The sequence below is a fragment of the Xiphophorus maculatus genome, chromosome 14, assembly GCF_002775205.1.
Source record: "Xiphophorus maculatus strain JP 163 A chromosome 14, X_maculatus-5.0-male, whole genome shotgun sequence".
Taxonomy (NCBI): Eukaryota; Metazoa; Chordata; class Actinopteri; order Cyprinodontiformes; family Poeciliidae; genus Xiphophorus; species Xiphophorus maculatus.
Genome location: NC_036456.1, coordinates 24284684 through 24304485, shown reverse-complemented (window position 1 = coordinate 24304485; position 19802 = coordinate 24284684). Strand labels below are relative to the sequence as shown.

General features: G+C 35.5%; 3 protein-coding genes and 1 pseudogene across 3 annotated transcripts; all 4 read right to left on the bottom strand.

Annotated features, from left to right (window-relative positions):
* Positions 1-297: 297 nt before the first annotated feature.
* On the bottom strand, positions 298-5344 carry LOC111611180 (annotated as a pseudogene).
* An 812-nt stretch (positions 5345-6156) lies between these two features.
* LOC111611188 (zinc finger protein 32-like) lies at positions 6157-10386 on the bottom strand. The gene is made up of 2 exons (XM_023347003.1): positions 10115-10386; positions 6157-8776 (listed from the first exon to the last, which is right to left on the bottom strand). The coding sequence occupies exons 1-2, from the start codon at positions 10281-10283 to the stop codon at positions 7923-7925; spliced, it is 1023 nt and encodes a 340-aa protein (XP_023202771.1). The 5' UTR covers positions 10284-10386; the 3' UTR covers positions 6157-7922.
* Positions 10387-11967: 1581 nt separating this feature from the next.
* On the bottom strand, positions 11968-15364 carry LOC102236458 (gastrula zinc finger protein XlCGF28.1). Its single transcript, XM_023346992.1, has 2 exons — positions 15108-15364; positions 11968-13626 (listed from the first exon to the last, which is right to left on the bottom strand). The coding sequence occupies exons 1-2, from the start codon at positions 15274-15276 to the stop codon at positions 12608-12610; spliced, it is 1188 nt and encodes a 395-aa protein (XP_023202760.1). The 5' UTR covers positions 15277-15364; the 3' UTR covers positions 11968-12607.
* Positions 15365-15606: 242 nt separating this feature from the next.
* On the bottom strand, positions 15607-18993 carry LOC106700186 (zinc finger protein OZF-like). Its single transcript, XM_023346986.1, has 2 exons — positions 18726-18993; positions 15607-17779 (listed from the first exon to the last, which is right to left on the bottom strand). Exons 1-2 carry the CDS (start codon positions 18892-18894, stop codon positions 16617-16619), a joined length of 1332 nt encoding a protein of 443 aa, XP_023202754.1. The 5' UTR covers positions 18895-18993; the 3' UTR covers positions 15607-16616.
* Between the last annotated feature and the right edge of the window lie 809 nt (positions 18994-19802).

Below are 19802 nucleotides of genomic sequence, written 5' to 3'. Positions count from 1 at the left end.
GCGGAACTGAAGACATTTTCACTGAAAACACTCAAATGTTTAGCTAAACCTCAAACCCGTCCTCAGAAAACAGAACAAACGCTAAGGCTATCCCGTGTGCTCTGTTTTTATCTTCCCCGTGTTTCACTGTGGCTGTACTGAAGAAACTGTGAACGATTTATAAGTTCCGCCTTAACATACGGTTATATTCTGTAAATGAAAATATTGTTGAAAAATTGATTTAATACAAGACAAGTACAAGAATTACTCACAGACTGATACTTCCAAACATTTTATTTCTGTTAATTATGATGAATTTCTCACACACTACAACCAACCTTTACTGTCTGACTTCATTCAGTCATTGAAACATTTCATCCTGTTTAATAATCTGAAACAAAACATTTTCTGACTAAACATCTTGAACTAAAATCACTGAAATGGAAACAGAAACAAAAACCTGCAGCTTATTTATCTCCGCTGAGCTGCAGGGACATGTTTCTGTCACAAGATGGCAGCACTGTGACGTAATCATATAAAGTTGTGAGACGCCATTTTGGATGTGAATGGACTTTTACTGGAGTGAAATCTGAACCAGAGGAAAGCATTTAATGATCACCATGGAAACTGGAGGAATAAATAATACACTTATTAGATGGAAATGGTGAATGGTGGCCAATATTTGCAGGCATCTCAGCAGCTGTCATCTCTTCATGCCGTCTGGTTGACCTTGGACTGATGAAGTTTGGGAATGCACCTTTAATTTCAGATCTGCTGTTCATGTGATATTACCTGTAGCTGCAAACTGCACCAGAGGTTGGAGTGATGATGACTTTCCCCTGATTCCTGCAGACTCCAGTGGACCAAAGTGTTTGTCCTATACTGAGTTTGAAAGCTTTGAACCTGGAGATCATTGTGGCTTGAAACAGCGGTACGTTTGACAAAACAACCAGAGCCGAGATGAAAAAAGCGTCTCTCAATACCTTACATCATCTTAACTAGATCAATACTCACTGTTTGAGGAGCTATTTCACCAAATATTGTGTCACAAAGGGCAAAACTTCAAGTAGGTTAACCGTTACCATGGTAACTTCAAAGATATATATTTTTTTAAATATTTCTTTTTGGGAGAAGGAGCATTTTGTCTTTACATTATAAACTCACTACATTAAAAATATTCATATATAAATTTATACAAAATTACACAATGTTTAGTTCATCAAGGAAAAACAAAATAGACAAATAGAATTGTGAACCAACAAAACCCAGTCTGAAATCTGCTACTGAATGAAAATAAAACTACTTAAACAAAACTTTACTATGTAGAGTCATTTTTACAAGGACAGAGATAATGCACGTTTACACAAAAAGACAATTCTCAGACTTAACTATGACTGAATAAACCTCATGTCTGCATCGTTGCCATCAAATCAACAGAAATATTTATTTTTGTCCTGAATCTCAAACAGAAAATAAAAAATAAATATGATATTCAGATTCAAATTTAGACAAACATATTCTTCCCAAGGGGCAATTCATTTGTAACCTACCAGCACATATATTGCATTCACTAAGAGCTAACATGTATCTGCTAACCAAAATCATCAAAGTAATACAAAATACAATGTTCTTAATAACTCCTAAAGCATTCAAATTCATTTTTCAAATAAGAAACAATTAATAGGGAAACAATGTCACTTAAAAAGAAACATTTAGATGGAAAGGTAAAACTACCAGAACAAAATGATTTCTTATTTGAAATGATGTTTTAACAAAGCTGCTACATTTTCTAAATGTCATCCAGCTATAAATACTCCACTTCCAAACAGCAAGTCACTGAGAAAATTCAAAGGTTCAAATTATGCCGTCATGCTCCCTCATATGAACAGATGAGTGAAACTTTATAAACATGTCACACAAGAGGAAGGCCTCTCACCTGTGTGAGATCTCAGGTGACGGAGTAATCTAGATTGAAACCGGAAAGTTTTTCCACAAGTCACAAGAAAAAGACTTCTCACCTGTGTGAGTCTGAAAGTGTGCAGAAAGATTAGATTTTTGACAGAAACGTTTTCCACAGATTACACATGAAAAAGGCTTCTCACCCGTATGAATCCTCATATGAATATCTAAATAACTTTTGCAACTAAAATGTTTTCCACAGCTCACACATGTATATGGATTCTCACCCGTGTGAATTGTCATGTGACGACTTAAAGTGGCTCTTTGCCTGTATTTTTTTCTACAAGTTGGACATGTAAAAGGCTTCTCACCCGTATGAATCCTCATGTGAATATTTAAATCACATTTGTAACCAAAATGTTTTCCACAAGTCACACATGAATAACGCTTCTCACCTGTGTGAATTCTCATGTGACGAGTTAAAGTGCTTTTTTGACTGAATCCTTTTCTACAACTTGGACATGAAAAAGGCTTCTCATCCGTGTGAATCCTCATGTGATTCTTCAAAGTCTCCTTTAAAGGGTAATGTTTTCCACAGAGTGAACATGTGAATGGTTTTTCACCTGTGTGAATTCTCAAGTGATAAATTAAACCACTCTTGTAACTGTAACTTTTTCCACAGGTTGGACAAGAGAAAGGTTTCTCACCTGTGTGAATTTTCATGTGTTGAGTCACAGAATTTTTTTGAGAAAAGGTTTTTTCGCAAATTTTACAAGAATATAATTTTGGGTCAGTGCGAGGTTTCTTGTGTGTATTTTGTTTTGAGCTGCAAGTTTTGCTTTTTGGCTGTTTGGTTTTCTGACATCTCTCCTTTTGTTTCTGTTCTTTGTCTCTCTTTTTTCCTGGGTCTTCAGAATTGCTTCCTTCCTGATCCTGGTTCTCATCCTCAGCAGAGCCATGAGAGATGAGTTGGTTCCTCTGTGGTTCTGTTTCATTGTGGATTATTTGCACATTAGAAGGAATCACCAAAATGTGATACGTTTCCTGTTTCAGCACAAGATGCTCTTCATCCTGACTGATGCAGAGTTGCTTCTCTTCCTCTTTGAACTGTTGATGTTCTGGTTCTTCTTGCTCCTGTTTTATCTGCAGAGGTTCTGGTTCTTGTTCGTGTTTTATCTGCAGAGGTTCTGGTTCTTGTTCGTGTTTTATCTGCAGAGGTTCTGGTTCTTGTTCGTGTTTTATCTGCAAAGGTTCTGGTTCCTCTTGATTTAAAGTGGAGTTTTCCTCTTGGTTGCTGGGCTCATTTAGAACCTCCTCCTCTTTCCACAGATCTGGACAAAAAAAAAAAACTTTGAAATGTCAGTCAAAGATCAAAAACTTCATCTAAACATGATTTTCTTGGATTATTTTAAAACTAATAAGTATGAAAAATTAACTCAGCTAGATGAATCAAAATTTGATATTACAAACTTCTGGTTGAGAAAACAAAATCATGATAGTTGAACCAGTGTCTCATCAATCCAGAAATCTCCTTCCTCTACGTAGATACAGAATACACATCACATAAAATAGTAATATTCTTTATTTAGTTTGTATTTTAGTATTTGAAATTTGGACATGACTTTATACTTCTGCCTCTTGGATTACATCATTTTTAAATATTAATGTTACACTCGCCATTATTATTTCCAGGTATGTTATCGGTTATTATCGGCATTTGGAGTAACTATCAGTAGTTATTGTGCATTCCAAATAATAACCACTGTTAATTGTTTAATTTGAGTTCTTTATTTTAAATCTATTTTAACTAACAAGAACAAACATTTTTATTTTTAGGGATTGCTTTATGGACTGCACAGTGGCGCAGTTGGTAGCACTGTTGCCTTGCAGCAAGAAGGTCCTGGGTTCGATTCCCGGCCTGGGGTCTTTCTGCATGGAGTTTGCATGTTCTCCCTGTGCATGCTGTGCGTTCTCCGGCTTCCTCCCACAGTCCAAAAACATGGCTGTTAGGTTAATTGGTCTCTCTAAAATCTCCCTAGGTGTTTGTGTGTGTGTGCATGGTTGTTTGTCCTGTATGTCTTTGCATTGACTGGCGACCTGTACAGGGTGTACCCCGCCTCTCACCCGGAACGTAGCTAGAGAAAGGCACCAGCAACCCTCCCGACCCCATTAGGGACAAAGGGTGAACAGAAAATGGATGGATTGCTTTATGATATCTCAGATTTGTCTAGTCCAGGTTGATGAGTCTAGTTTTTGTACTACAGCAGATTAAACATTTCTATGTAGTGATTTTTAAAGACATATTCACAAGTATGCAAATATGTTTTCCCAGTCAGATGTAAATCAACGACTCGTTCATCCCCCACCTGGTTCATTTGAGTCTATTGTTTGGAGAGGAATGATGGGAATGCTCGTGTAATTTCTTTTGAATGAGGTTCATAAGAAATTTGTAGATTCTTTGAAGCTGAAACTGTAAGTTTCACCCTCAGTTCAGAGGGATTATTTTTCTTATTTTGGGAAAGATGGAGTCTTTCAATCTGTTTTCGACTGTTTATTCTCTCTGTCCAGAGCCTGGAAATCATTGGCGTCATTGTCTCTATCATTCATTTTGAGTCTATAGTTTTTAAACTGCATATCTATAGTTAAAATTGAATGAGTTTTAACATATTTAACATTAATGTATCAGTAAACACTTAAATGTTTTCTATATTTATACAGAGAAAATAAAATATACAGGAAAATAACATAGAAAAAACCTAAACAATGATAAATATAAGATTAAACATAAAACTAATCATTTTCAACACAAACTTTAACCAGCTAAAGAAGCTACAGATCAGAAACTAATTTATTATCAAAGGTGAAACGAATACACAAAAATTGTACTCAGGTAACAGTAGCACTACTTCAACATATTTTTACTTAAATAAGAGTAAAAAAGGTATTTGATGAAAAGTTTATTCAAACACAGAGCAACTGATCAAATTATCAATCATTTGATATTTAAAAAGTACATAATCAGATGGACAAAATATAAAGTTAAATAAAAATGTTGTTGTTTTTTAAGGAAGAAAATTACAATAATTTATATAAGCAACAAAAAAAAAAAAAATAAGGCATAAAAAAGTGCAGGTCTTTTCCTATCTTCTCCCTGGACATTTTTAACATGTTTTTAACTCTAATCAGTAAAACATGAAGGTGTTTCGTACCTATCCGGTGTAAGATGATCCTCGGTATCCGGGTAAAATCCATCAGTCTGCGCTGATCCTCCATCTCTTCCTCCATCTTAACGTTGATTTCTTTCCACTCTGTGAATGTTTCTCCAGCAGGAGTTACCTGCTCGTTGATAAACTCTCTCTGAGGCGGAACTGAAGACATTTTCACTGTAAACACTCAAATGTTTAGCTAAACCTCAAACCCGTCCTCAGAAAACAGAACAAAAGCTAAGGCTATCCCGTGTGCTCTGTTTTTATCTTCCCCGTGTTTCAGTGTGGCTGTACTGAAGAAACTGTGAACGATTTATAAGTTCCGCTTTGAGTCACCTCTTTTAACATACGGTTATATTCTGTAAATGAAAATATTGTTGAGATTTATTTCTTTTTGTTACTCAATTCACCCTAATAAGACAGAGTACATGTAATAACTCAAAGACTGATTATTTAAAACTTTTTATTTCTGTTTATTATGATACATTTCTCACACACTACAACCAACATCTACTGTCTGACGTCATTCAGTCATTGAAACATTTCATCCTGTTTAATAATCTGAACAAAACATTTTCTAACTGAACATCATAAACCTACATCACAGAAATGGAAACAGAAACAAAAACCTGCAGCTTGTTTATCTCCGCTGAGCTGCAGGAACATGTTTCTGTCACAAGATGGCAGCACTGTGACGTAATCATGAAAATCTGTGATTTGATTTAATTATGTTTCTGCCATGATGATTAGGAAACCTGTCCTGGAGAGATGGATGAATGCAATTGATTTCTTTTTCTTTATTTTGAAATAAAGTATGTTTCTGATCAATCCAGAAAAAAGAAATATACGTTTTTCTTTTACGAACATATTATTTTAAAATTACAATATTTAAATCCAGAAAAATTTTAACATTTAAAAGCACAGTAAAATTTATTAAAAACTTTTTTTCTTATTCCACTAAGACAGTTTGCAGTTAGTTTCCTTTGTTTGGAGACCATGATATTGTTGTTATGGTGACTTTTCTCCACCAGAGGGCGCAGTAACGCCAGTAATCCATATAATGCTGGTTCAATGGAGCTCAGCAGTGTTGAGGACAAAGTCCATCAGTTTCTGGATCAACGTTAATGAACAACTGCCATCATGGAGCATCAGATAAAGTTGTGAGACGCCATTTTGGATGTGAATGGACTTTTACTGGAGCGACATCTGAACCAAAAGAGTATTTAATGATCACCATGGAAACTGCAGGAAGAAATAATACACTTGTTTGATGTACATGGCTGCCAATATTTTCAGGCATCTCAGCAGCTGTCATCTCTTCATCACATCTGGTTGGCCTTGGACTGATGAAGTTTGGGAATGCACCTGTATCTTTTGATCCACTTTATTTAAATGTTTACAAGATAACGGCTAGCTAGCTATAACTAGCTAGCTTCAGTGCTATGTTTAGTCGTAGTTGTAGCAGTCAAATCCTTGCACTTCCAATCAACTGGGTACTGACAAAACAGTGAGGAAATATTTCTCCTGTTTCATATATTTTGGTGGACCTGAACCTTGTACCAAGCTTTAGTTATTTATTTTTTGGGAACACATCTTAGATGAAGACAACCAAGGTATTGTGTATCAAGCAGGATAAATCAACTGTCTTAAAGCCCTACTACATTTAGCTGTATATTAACTGGCATAAGCATCAGAATGTACACTGATTTTAACTGAATACCAATCAAAAATAGAATTACAAGATTTACAAAACAAATACAGAAATTAACTTAGCATTGGTTGAACTTTAACCTCAATTCCCACAATTCATGAACAAAGAATAGTGTCTCTGATAGGTATTTTGTTTACCTAAATACAAAGAAAGAACCACAGACAACATTTATGAGTTTTTAACCAAGCTTTTGCAGAAGGAGAAGACACAGCGAACTGCTCCTCTGAACAGCTCACCATGTGTTCTGAAACTCTGCCTTTTATTAACACAAAACAAAAGAAAGGGGGCTGGTGCTGATAAGATTAGGAGTCCAAAGGAACTAAAACAAATCAAACAAACGCAGTTTTATGACTAAGGAAAGACCATCTTTAAAGAACATGTTTTAAGGGTTATAGTAAAGTTAGCTCTGTCTCACACATATAATTAACCTATAAATGAAGAGCAAACTGGTAACTACTGATAAAACATAATTTTTCTAACAGTCTCTACCTTTAACTTTGGCTGGACTCACTTTACTCTCATGCTCTGAGCTACTTTATGAGTCAACAACTTAAACTGAATATTATTCAAACAAAAGCAAAATAAAACTCCTAAAATCCAGTTAGTAAGAAATCATGGCCTCCCCCCACAGGACATTCCCAGTGCAGGTTGGCACACTGCCAAATAAAACTCCAGTTTTGCTGTTATTGGCAAAACGGTGCACAGAAAGCCTAACACAGTGCTGCATACTGAGCAGATAAGAGGTACACTTCTTAAGAGTAGCTTTGGTGCATTTTCACCGTGTGCTAGCCTGAAGGATAATAAAATACAAGTCAGCAATGACGACCGAAGCGCTGCCGTTAGCATCCATATTGCGTTTGAGGTAAACCGGAAGTCTGCCCCAAAACCAACCCGGAAGCAACGACCCCCAAACAAAGGTTCCGCTTCGCCACTACTGCTGCCATTCAAACCTCAAGAAAGCACTGTAGATGCAGGCAGATTAACATCCCGTAATGCAAACTAAATATAACTTCTTCATTTTTGGAACAAAATACAATAAATTACACATGAAAATATTTAAAAATTATGAAACAACCAAAATTATGTGGTGGCATTTTTAGGTGCGCCACAGATAGTTAAGATTCAAATTATGCCATTATGTGCACTCTCATATGAACAGTTAAAGTGCGTTTCTGAATGAAACTTTTTCCACAAGTCACACAAGAGAAAGGCTTCTCACCCGTGTGAAACCTCATGTGATTCTTTAAACCGCTCTTAAAACGGTAATGTTTTTCACATAATGAACATGTGAACAGTTTTTCACCTGTGTGAATTCTCATGTGATTCTTTAAAGCGCCCTTTAAATGGTAATGTTTTTCACATAATGAACATGTGAACGGTTTTTCACCTGTGACAATTCTCAAGTGATGAATTAAACCCCTCTTGTGCCTGTAACTTTTTCTACAGACTGTACATGTGAAAGGTTTATTGCCGTTGTGAATTTTCATGTGGCTAGTCAAAGATGCGTTTCGAGAAAAAGTTTTATGGCAAATTTTACAAAAGTATCGTATTTGGCGAGCACGAGATTTCTTGCGTAGTTTTCGTTTTGAACTGCAAGTTTTGGTTTTCTGACATCTCTCCTTTTGTTTCTGTTCTTCGTCTCTCTTTTTTCCTAGGTCTTCAGAATTTCTTCCTTCCTGATCCTGGTTCTCATCCTCAGCAGAGCCATGAGAGATGAGTTGGTCCCTCTGTGATTCTGTTTCATTGTGGAATATTTGTACATTAGATGGAATCACCAAATTGTCATCAGTCTCCTGTTTCAGCACAAGCTGCTCTTCATCCTGACTGATGCAGAGTTGCTTCTCTTCCTCTTTGAACTGTTGATGTTCTGGTTCTTCTTGTTCCTGTTTTATCTGCAGAGGTTCTGGTTCCTCTTGTTCTAAAGTGGAGTTTTCCTCTTGGTTGCAGGGCTCATTTAGAACCTCCTCCTCTTTCCACAGATCTGGACAAAAGGAAAAAACAAAAGCTTTGAAATGTCAGTCAATTTTAATCCATCGATGCATCTAAACATGATTTTTCTTGGATTATTATAAATTTTAAAACGTATAAGTATGAAAAATTAACTCAGCTAGATGAATCAAAATGTGATTTACGAACTTCTGGATGAGAAAACAAATTCATAATAGCTGATTATTCGCTGTCTCCCCCAGCGAATAATCCAGAAATCTCCTTCCTCTATGTAGATACAGAATATACATCACATAAAATAGTAATATTCTTTATTTAGTTTTTATTTTAGTATTTGAAATTTGGACATGACTTTATATTTCTGCCTCTTGGATTACATTATTATTAAATATTAATGCTACACTTGCCATTCTTATTTCCAGGTATGTTATCGGTCATTATCGGCATTTGGAGTAACTATCAGTTATTAGTATCTCTTAAAATAAGTTATTGTGCATTCCAAATAATAACCACTGTTAATTGTTTAACTTGAGTTATTTATTTTAAATCTATTTTAACTAACCGGAACAAACCTTATTATGTTTTTGGGGATTGTTTTATAATAAGAAGTGTGTAACTGCTGTTTTGTATTTATGGGTAACTGAAAGAAAATCTACCAATTACAAAACTCCTAAAGGATTTTTTCTTTTTTCTGGAACTTCAACTTCTCAGTTACAGGGCACAAATACATTTTCACCAAAATGCCTCCATATTCGACTCCCATGCAGGAGTCTTTGTTGTGGATGGGTCCATCCTCTTCAGAGCATTCCCAGGAAATCAACGACCCGCTCATCCCCCACCTGGTTCATATGACTCTTGCTTGGAGTGGAATGATGGGAATACTCGTGTCATTTCTTTTGAATTTCTTTCAAAACAAATATGTAGATGCTTGGAAGCTGATATCGTAACCTTCCTCCTCATCTTCAGAGTTGTTTTGTTTTTTTGTTGTTGTTTTTGGCAAAGATGGCGTCTTTTGCTCTCTTTCAGAACTGGCAAAAATTGTACTCAGGTAACAGTAGCACTACTTCAACATATTTTTACTTAAATAAGAGTAAAAAGGTATTTGATGAAAAGTTTACTCAAGCACAGAGTAACTGATCGAATTATCAATCATTTGATATTTAAAACGTACATAATCAGATGGACCAAAATATAAAGTTAAATGAAAATGTTGTTGTTATTTAAGGAGGAAAATTACAATAATTGATCTAAGCAACAAACAAACAAATAAATAAATAAGGCAGAAAAAAGTGCAGGTCTTTTCCTAACTTCTCCCTGGATATTTTTAACATGTTTCTAACTCTAATCAGTAAAACATGAAGGTGTTTCGTACCTATCCGGTGTAAGATGATCCTCGGTATCCGGGTAAAATCCATCAGTCTGCGCTGATCCTCCATCTCTTCCTCCATCTTAACGTTGATTTCTTTACACTCTGTGAATGTTTCTCCAGCAGGAGTTACCTGCTCGTTGATAAACTCTCTCTGAGGCGGAACTGAAGACATTTTCACTGAAAACACTCAAATGTTTAGCTAAACCTCAAACCCGTCCTCAGAAAACAGAACAAAAGCTAAGGCTATCCCGTGTGCTCTGTTTTTATCTTCCCCGTGTTTGACTGTGGCTGTACTGAAGAAACTGTGAACGATTTATAAGTTCCGCTTTGAGTCACCTCTTTTAACATGCGGTTATATTCTGTAAATGAAGATATTGTTGAAAAATTGATTTAATACAAGACAAGTACAATAATTACTCATAGACTGATACTTCCAAACATTTTATTTCTGTTAATTATGGTGAATTTCTCACACACTACAACCAACATCTACTGTCTGACTTCCTTCAGTCATTGAAACGTTTGATCCTGTTTAATCATCTGAACAAAACATTTTCTAGCAAAACATCATGAACTAAAATCACTGAGATGGAAACAGAAACAAAAACCTGCAGCTTGTTTATCTCCGCTGAGCTGCAGGAACATGTTTCTGTCACAAGATGGCAGCACTGTGACGTAATCATGAAAATCTGTGATTTAAGTTAATAAATTTTTATTATTTCTTGATGATGACTATAAAACCTGTTCTAGATACAATGGAATGGATTTTTTTTTTCACTTAACTTTAAATAAAGCTTGTCTTTAATCAATCCAGGAGTAAAATAAAATTTAATTTTCTTTTACTAATATATTATTTAAAATTAAAATATTTAAATCCAGCAATAAAATGAAAAAGCTACAAAATATTAACAACACAGTAAAATTCTTTTTTTTTTTTTTTAATCTCAATACTAAAAACTTCTTTTCTCTTATTCCACTAAAACAGTTTGCTAATCTGTTGCTATTATTTGGAGTCTGTAATATTGTTATGGTGACTTTCACCACCAGAGGGCGCAGTACAGCCAGTAAGTCATATAGTGCTGGTTCAATGGAGCTTAGCAGTGTTGAGGACAAATCCATCCCTTTCTGTGTCAATGTTAATCAACAAGAATCTTTATCTGATGGAGCATCATATAAAGTTGTGAGACGCCATTTTGGATGTGAATGGACTTTTACTGGAGTGAAATCTGAACCAGAGGAAAGTATTTAATGATCACCATGGAAACTGGAGGAATAAATAATACACTTATTAGATGGAAATGGTGAATGGTGGCCAATATTTGCAGGCATCTCAGCAGCTGTCATCTCTTCATGCCGTCTGGTTGACCTTGGACTGATGAAGTTTGGGAATGCACCTTTAATTTCAGATCTGCTGTTCATCTGATATTACCTTTAGCTGCAAACTGCACCAGAGGTTGGAGTGATGATGACTTTCCCCTGATTCCTGCAGACTCCAGTGGACCAAAGTGTTTGTCCTATACTGAGTTTGAAAGCTTTGAACCTGGAGATCATTGTGGCTCGAAACTGCGGTACGTTTGACAAAACAACCAGAGCCGAGATGAAAAAAGCGTCTCTCAATACCTTACATCATCTTAACTAGATCAATGCTCACTGTTTGAGGAGCTATTTCACCAAATATTGTGTCACAAACTGCAGAACTTCAAGTAGGTTAACCGTTACCATGGTAACTTCAAAAAAATTTTTTTAAATACTTCTTTTTGGTGGAAGGAGAATTTTTTCTTTACATTATAAACTCACTACATTAAAAATATTCATATATAAATTTATACAAAATGACACAATGTTTAGTTCATCAAGGAAAAACAAAATAGACAAATAGAATTGTGAACCAACAAAACCCAGTCTGAAATCTGCTACTGAATGAAAATAAAACTACTTAAACAAAACTTTACTATGTAGAGTCATTTTTACAAGGACAGAGATAATGCACGTTTACACAAAAAGACAATTCTCAGACTTAACTATGACTGAATAAACCTCATGTCTGCATCGTTGCCATCAAAACAACAGAAATATTTATTTTTGTCCTGAATCTCAAACAGAAAATAAAAAAAAATATGATATTCAGATTCAAATTTAGACAAACATATTCTTCCCAAGGGGCAATTCATTTGTAACCTACCAGCACATACATTGCATTCACTAAGAGCTAACATGTATCTGCTAACCAAAATCATCAAAGTAATACAAAATACAATGTTCTTAATAACTCCTAAAGCATTCAAATTCATTTTTCAAATAAGAAACAATTAATATGGAAACAATGTCACTTAAAAAGAAACATTTAGATGGAAAGGTAAAACTACCAGAACAAAATGATTTCTTATTTGAAATGATGTTTTAACAAAGCTGCTACATTTTCTAAATGTCATCCAGCTATAAATACTCCACTTCCAAACAGCAAGTCACTGAGAAAATTTATACTTAAGGCTTAAATTATGCCATCATGTGCTCTCTGATATGAACAGCTAAATTGCTTCTCCGAGTGAAACTTTTTCCACACATCACACAAGAGAAAGGCTTCTCACCTGTGTGACTTCTAACATGACGAAGGAAATGAGATTGAAACCGAAAAGATTTTCCACAAGTCACACAAGAAAAAGACTTCCGACCTTCGTGAACTTTAAAGTGTGCAGAAAGATTACCATTTTGAGGGAAACTTTTTCCACAGATCCCACACGTGAAAAGCTTCTCACCCGTGTGAATCCTCATGTGATTCTTTAAACTGTCCTTTAAATGGTATTGTTTTCCACAGATTGAACATGTGAATGGTTTTTCACCTCTGTAAATTTTTAAGTGATAAATTAAATTTTTCTTGTATCTGTAACTGTTTCCACAGGTTGTACATGTGAAAGGTTTCTCTCCCGTGTGAATTCTCATGTGTCTAGGCAAAGAATTCTTTCGCGGAAAGATTTTGTTACAAATTTTACAAGAATATAATTTTTGGTTTGAACTTTCGGTTGTGCTTTTGGTTTTCTGACTTCTCTCATTTTGTTTTTGTTCTTCGTTTCTCTTTTTTCCTGGATCTTCAAAATTGCTTCCTTTCTCATCCTGGTTAGTTTCAGCAGAGTCAAGAGAGATGAGTTGGTTCATCTGTGGTTCTGTTTCATTGTGGATTCTGTTCATATTATAAGGAATCATCAAAATATGATCAGTCTCCTGTTTCAGCACAAGATGCTCTTCATCCTGACTGATGCAGAGTTGCTTCTCTTCCTCTTTGAACTGTTGATGTTCTGGTTCCTCTTGTTCTTGTTTTATCTGCAGATGTTCTGGTTCTTCTTTTTCTTTTTTTATCTGCAGAGGTTCTGGTTCTTTTTTTTCTTGTTTTATCTGCAGAGGTTCTGGTTCTTCTTTTTCTTGTTTTAGCTGCAGAGGTTCTGGTTTCTCTTGATCTAACGTGGAGTTTTCCACCTGGTTGCTGGGTTCTTTGAGAACCTCCTCCTCTTTACACAGACCTGGACAAAAAGAAAAAAACAAAAGCTTTGAAAATGTCAGTTAGAGGTCGAACCCTTCAATTTAATCCATTGATGCATTTAAACAAGATTTTCTTGGATTAACATAAAATTAAAAACTTATAATTATGAAAAGTGGTTTGTAATCTCAACTATTGAAACTTGCAAACTAAGAAATGATTAAGTAATGGCCTGACTATAAGAAGGATTGATGCTGGATTGGAAAACTGTAATATTAGACCAGAATTACCACTGGATGTGCTGAAACAGTGACGTCTAAATACACTGAAGTCGGGTTTTGACAGGAAAGAAGATCAACTTCCAGACCCTAAACTCAGCTAATCTCAGGGAATTTTATGAGGATGAAACACGTCCACAACTCAGCAGCTGAAGTGGCAAAGAACATGGAGAATCAGGACAACATTATAAAACCACCTAAACTCAGGTTATAAAATTAAAAGTGCAACATGGAGAAAGCCTGACGAGATAAAAAAGAGGATTCCCAATAAGAAAGCACAGAAGGGTCACAAGTACAAACTAGAGGCTTAGATTTAGTAAAGCCATGATGAAGGACAATAGAACAATGACTTTAATAAGTTAAATGTTCTCGCTAAGCTTTCTAGCATTTAGCAAACAGGAATAATTTTGGTCATTCTATTTAGGCTAAAAGACGATAAGTTTTCTCTGATTTAATTTCCAATGTTTCTTTTTATTCAGTGCATCTGGCTTCACCCCATATACGTACATCACCAAGTATTGATTTGGATTGTTTTATTTTGGGGGGGAAAAAATTATTTTAGAAATGTTTCTTCTAGTCAAATACAAAGCTGAAGTTGGTTTCCGATTTGGGAAATGGCTAAAGGGCAATTCCACCAAATTTTTCACTATATTCCTCATCTTTAATCTATTCTAGTAAAAAAAAATTACAACATGTAGAAACTTGGACTGGATTATTCTGCACTAATAGTAGAATATGTAAATCTACGTTTGGGATTTGTGAAACCTTTAACTGATTTGTGAAACTTCACTTAATAGACCACTGCAGAAGATCTTACCTTCCAACAGCCATCGCCATCTACAATAACTCTGAAGAATTCATGAGTTACACCAACATTTAATTTCCCATTGGGATTAATAAAGTGGTTTTGTATTAGAATTGAATTTGAATTTGAAAAAAAACTGCATGGAACAAGTGTGAATAGTAATCTGAACTTCAGTGAAGTCTCACAAATCAGAAAAAGGTTTCACAAATCCCAAACAAGGATTAAAATATTCTATCAGATCAGAATAATCTAGTCCAAGTTAAAGTGTCTAGGTGATGTAGTTCTTTTTATATAATAGATTAAAGATGAGGAAGGTAGTGAAAGATTAGGTGGAATCGGAAACCAACTTCAGCTTCGATAGTCAAATTTGTTATGTACTTTTATTTTGTGTTTATTCTAGTATTTTAAATTTACACATAACTTTATATTTCTGCCTCGTACCTATCCGGTGTAAGATGATCCTCGGTATCCGGGTAAAATCCATCAGTCTGCGCTGATCCTCCATCTCTTCCTCCATCTTAACGTTGATTTCTTTCCACTCTGTGAATGTTTCTCCAGCAGGAGTTACCTGCTCGTTGATAAACTCTCTCTGAGGCGGAACTGAAGACATTTTCACTGAAAACACTCAAATGTTTAGCTAAACCTCAAACCCGTCCTCAGAAAACAGAACAAAAGCTAAGGCTATCCCGTGTGCTCTGTTTTTTATCTTCCCCGTGTTTCACTGTGGCTGCACTGAAGAAACTGTGAACGACTTATAAGTTCCGCTTTGAGTCACCTCTTTTAACATGCGGTTATTTTCAGTAAATTACAATATTGTTGAAATATATTTATTTTAGTTACTCAATTCACCCCACAGTACATATAATAACAACTCAAGCTCACATTTTAAACCTTTTATTTCTGTTAATTGTGGTGAATTTCTCACACACTACAACCAACATCTACTGTCTGACTTCCTTCAGTCGTTGAAACGTTTGTTCCTGTTTAATAATCTGAACAAAACATTTTCTAGCAAAACATCATGAACTTAAATCACTGAGATGGAAACAGAAACAACAACCTGCAGCTTGTTTATCTCTGCTGAGCTGCAGGAACATGTTTCTGTCACAAGATGGCAGCACTGTGACGTAATCATGAAAATCTGTGATTTGATTAATTATGCGTTTGCCACGATGATGATTAGTAAACTTGTCCTGGAGAGATGGATGAATAGAATTGTTTTTTTCTTTAAGTTAGATAAAGCCATTCACTTGATTTAAATGTTTAAGAGATAGCGGCTTGCTAGCTATGACTGACTAATTTCACCTCTTTGTTTAGTCACAGTTGTAGCAGTCAAATCCTTGCACTTCCAATAAACTGGGTACTGACAAAACAGTCAGAAAATATTTATATACATTAAGATCATGATGTTAATATAAATATTGGTCATGAACCTTGTGCTAAGCTTTGAGTTATTTGCTTTTTGGGACACGTCTGTGTTTTCGGAATGTTTTTTTGCCGTTCCTGATCGGCTCATTCTTTCCAACTGTGCTCGCCCAAAATAAGAGAAGTGAGACGGGTTTTTGTCACTTTTTATCTTAAATTTGATCTACATCATCACTAAATGTTCTAATACTCTACAGAGTCAAAAACCTCTCAAACAAACACGAAAAAAAGATACATTTCACAAATCAAAGTCTTTTAACTAAAACAAACTATAAGTACAACAAACACACTATAACTCTAGAAGCATTTAAATTCACTTTTCAATTAAGAAACAATAAATACGGAGACAATCTCACTTAAAAAGAAACATTAAAATGGAAAGGTAAAACTACCAGAATAAGATGACTTCTTATTTGGAATGCCTTTTTTTTTTAACTAAGCTGCTACATCTTCAAAATGCCATCAAGCTATAATTACTCCACTTCCAAACAGCAAGTTACTTAAATTATGCCATCATGTGCTCTCTCATTGAACAGTGGAATTGCTTCTCTGAGGGAAAGTTTTTCCACAAGTCACACAAGAAAAAGGCTTCTCATTTTTGTGAATCCTCGTGTGAAGATTTAAATCACATTTGTAACCAAAATGTTTTCCACAAGTCTCACATGAATAACGCTTCTCACCTGTGTGAATTCTCATGTGTCGAGTTAAAGTGGCTCTTTGCCTGTATTTCTTTCTACAACTTGGACATGAAAAAGGTTTCTCACCTGTGTGAATCCTCATGTGAATGTTTAAATAACATTTGTAACCAAAATGTTTTCCACAAGTCTCGCATGAATAACGCTTCTCATCCGTGTGAGACTTCATGTGAATTGCTAAATAATTGTTACTGGTAAAACTTTTTTCACAGGTCGTACAAGAAAAAGGCTTCTCACCAACATGAATCCTCATGTGATTCTTTAAAGCGCCCTTTAAACGGTAATGTTTTCCACAGATTGAACATGTGAATGGTTTTTCACCTGTGTGAATTCTCAAGTGATAAATAAAACCAGTCTTGTAACGGTAACTTTTTCCACAGACTGGACATTGGAAACATTTCTCTCCCGTGTGAATTTTCATGTGTCTAGGCAAAGAATTCTTTCGAGAAAAGGTTTTATCGCAAATTTTACAAGAATATAACTTTTGGTTGAGGTGAACTTTCTTGTACCTTTTTTGTTTCAAACTGTCAGTTTTACTTTTCTGCTGTTTGGTTTTCTCATATTTCTCCTTTTGTTTCTGTTCTTTGTCTCTCTTTTTTCCAAGGTCTTCAGAATTGCTTCCTTTCTGATCCTGGTTAGTTTCAGCAGAGTCATGAGAGATGAGTTGGTCCCTCTGTGCTTCTGTTTCATTGTGGATTCTTTGCACATTAGAAGGAATCACCAAAATGTCATCAGTCTCCTGTTTCAGCACAAGATGCTCTTCATCCTGACTGATGCAGAGTTGCTTCTCTTTGAACTGTTGATGTTCTCTTTCCTCTTGTTCCTGTTTTATCTGCAGATGTTCTGGTTCCTCTTGTTCCTGTTTTATCTGCAGATGTTCTGGTTCCTCTTGTTCCTGTTTTATCTGCAGAGGTTCTGGTTCCTCTTGATATAAAGTGGAGTTTTCCACCTGGTTGCTGGGCTCATTGAGAACCTCCTCCTCTTTAAACAGAACTGGACAAAAAGATTAAAAAAAAAGCTTTTATATGTCAGTCAAAGATCAGAATCTTCATCTAAACATGGCTTTCTTGGATCATTTTAAAATTAAAAATTTATAAACTGAAAAATGAACTCAACTGGATGAGAGTCAAAATGTGATATTACAAACTTCTTGTGTCTCCAGATTTTTGGAATAATGTTATAAAACCACATAAACTCAGGTTAAAAAATTAAAAGTGCAACATGGAGAAAGCCTCGCGAGATGGAAAAGAGGATTTTAAAGAAGGGACACCTTCATCTTTTAAAGAAGAGCAACCTAGATGCTTAGACAATAGAATAACAGGTAAAGCCATAAATGACAACAAAACAAAGACTTTGACAAGTTAAAGTTGAAATCTGTTTTATAATGCTTGCAGCAGTATAAAGCAGTTTACACAATAATTCACTGAATCGATTGTTGACACTTGACAATATGCAATGCTTCAATTATTGACTGCGTGTTCTATGACTTTGTATTTTTATGCTGTAAAGCACTTTGAACTTTCTTGTTGCTGAAATGTGCTATGCAAATAAACATGACTGAACTTTATTGAAACGTTCTCGCTAAGTTTTCTATCCATCCATTTTCTAACACCCTTGTCCCTAGTGGGGTTGGAGGTGCTGGTGCGCGGGGTCACCTGGACTGGACAAGTTTTCTAGCATTTAGCAAATACAAATAATTGGTCATTCTATCTAGGTTAAAAGACGACAAGTTTTCTCTGATTTAACTTGAAATTTGTCTTTTTATTCAGTGCATTTAAATATTTGGCTTCAACCCATATACATTGAGAAGTATCGCTTTCGATAGTTTTATTTAGAAAAAAAATATTTGGAGAAATGTTTCTTATCAAATTTGTAGTTTCATTTACTGTTTATTTTAGTATATGAAATTTACACATAACATTATATTTCTGCCTCGTACCTATCCGGTGTAAGATGATCCTCGGTATCCGGGTAAAATCCATCAGTCTGCGCTGATCCTCCATCTCTTCCTCCATCTTAACGTTGATTTCTTTCCACTCTGTGAATGTTTCTCCAGCAGGAGTTACCTGCTCGTTGATAAACTCTCTCTGAGGCGGAACTGAAGACATTTTCACTGAAAACACGGAAATATTTACCGAAAACACCAAACCTGTTTTCAAACTACCTTCTAAGAGGAGCTAATGCTACCTCGTGAGCTCCGTAGCTTCCCGTGTGTTTCACTTTGGCTGCACTGAAGAAACTGTAAACGATTTTTAGTTCCCCCTAGACTTTTCCGCTTTGAGCCTCCTCTCAACATACAGTTATATTAAATATTTTACAACATTGATAAAAGGTTCATATATTTCAGTGAGTGAAACACAGTATTAAAGTAATTACACAAACACACGGATGTTTCCAAGCCTTTTATTTCTGTTAATTATGAGGATTTTCTGCAGCGAATTGAACAGCCTTTACTTTTAGAATATTACATCATACTGACCAGTGTTGTATAGTAACGAAGTAAAAATACTTCACTACTTTACTTAAGTATATTTTGGAGTACTTCATACTTTCCTCGAGTATGAAAATTTTTGATGACTTTCACTTTTACTTCACTATATTTCCGAACTTAATTGCGTACTTTTACTCCGATACATTTTCAATTTGTGGTTTAGTTACTCGTTACAAAAAAGCGAGAGAGAGAAACAAAGTGTTTTGACCCCACCTACTGATTAGCAAGTAGCAAGCAGGCTACCGAACAAAGTCGGTAGCCTGCTTGCCTGGGTTTGTTCATCACCTCCAATAGGATACACCTGTTTCGCTTCTCCCATTAAACACAAAGCAAGTCTCGCAATCAGCAGCAGCCACATGGAGGAGGAGACGGAGACCACAACGACTGCAACTACGTCGGACACGGCTCCAGGGGAACCACCAGCTGGTGATGAGAGCCCATGGCCTTATTTAAACACAATACACTCTTTCGTGGGTGTTAAAGATTCGTCGTACCGCATGCAGTTTATGTTATTCCTGCCCGAAG

What these genes read in the sequence shown, in the direction of transcription:
- LOC111611188 (XM_023347003.1), bottom strand. Translation starts at nt 10,283, where the DNA reads ATGTCTTCAGTTCCGCCTCAGAGAGAGTTTATCAACGAGCAGGTAACT. An exon ending in GATCATCTTACACCGGATAG is followed by an intron (nt 8,777 to 10,114) that starts GTACGAAACACC and finishes CCTTTTGTCCAG; the next exon opens with ATCTGTGGAAAGAGGAGGAG.
- LOC102236458 (XM_023346992.1), bottom strand. Translation starts at nt 15,276, where the DNA reads ATGTCTTCAGTTCCGCCTCAGAGAGAGTTTATCAACGAGCAGGTAACT. An exon ending in GATCATCTTACACCGGATAG is followed by an intron (nt 13,627 to 15,107) that starts GTACGAGGCAGA and finishes CTTTTTGTCCAG; the next exon opens with GTCTGTGTAAAGAGGAGGAG.
- LOC106700186 (XM_023346986.1), bottom strand. Translation starts at nt 18,894, where the DNA reads ATGTCTTCAGTTCCGCCTCAGAGAGAGTTTATCAACGAGCAGGTAACT. An exon ending in GATCATCTTACACCGGATAG is followed by an intron (nt 17,780 to 18,725) that starts GTACGAGGCAGA and finishes CTTTTTGTCCAG; the next exon opens with TTCTGTTTAAAGAGGAGGAG.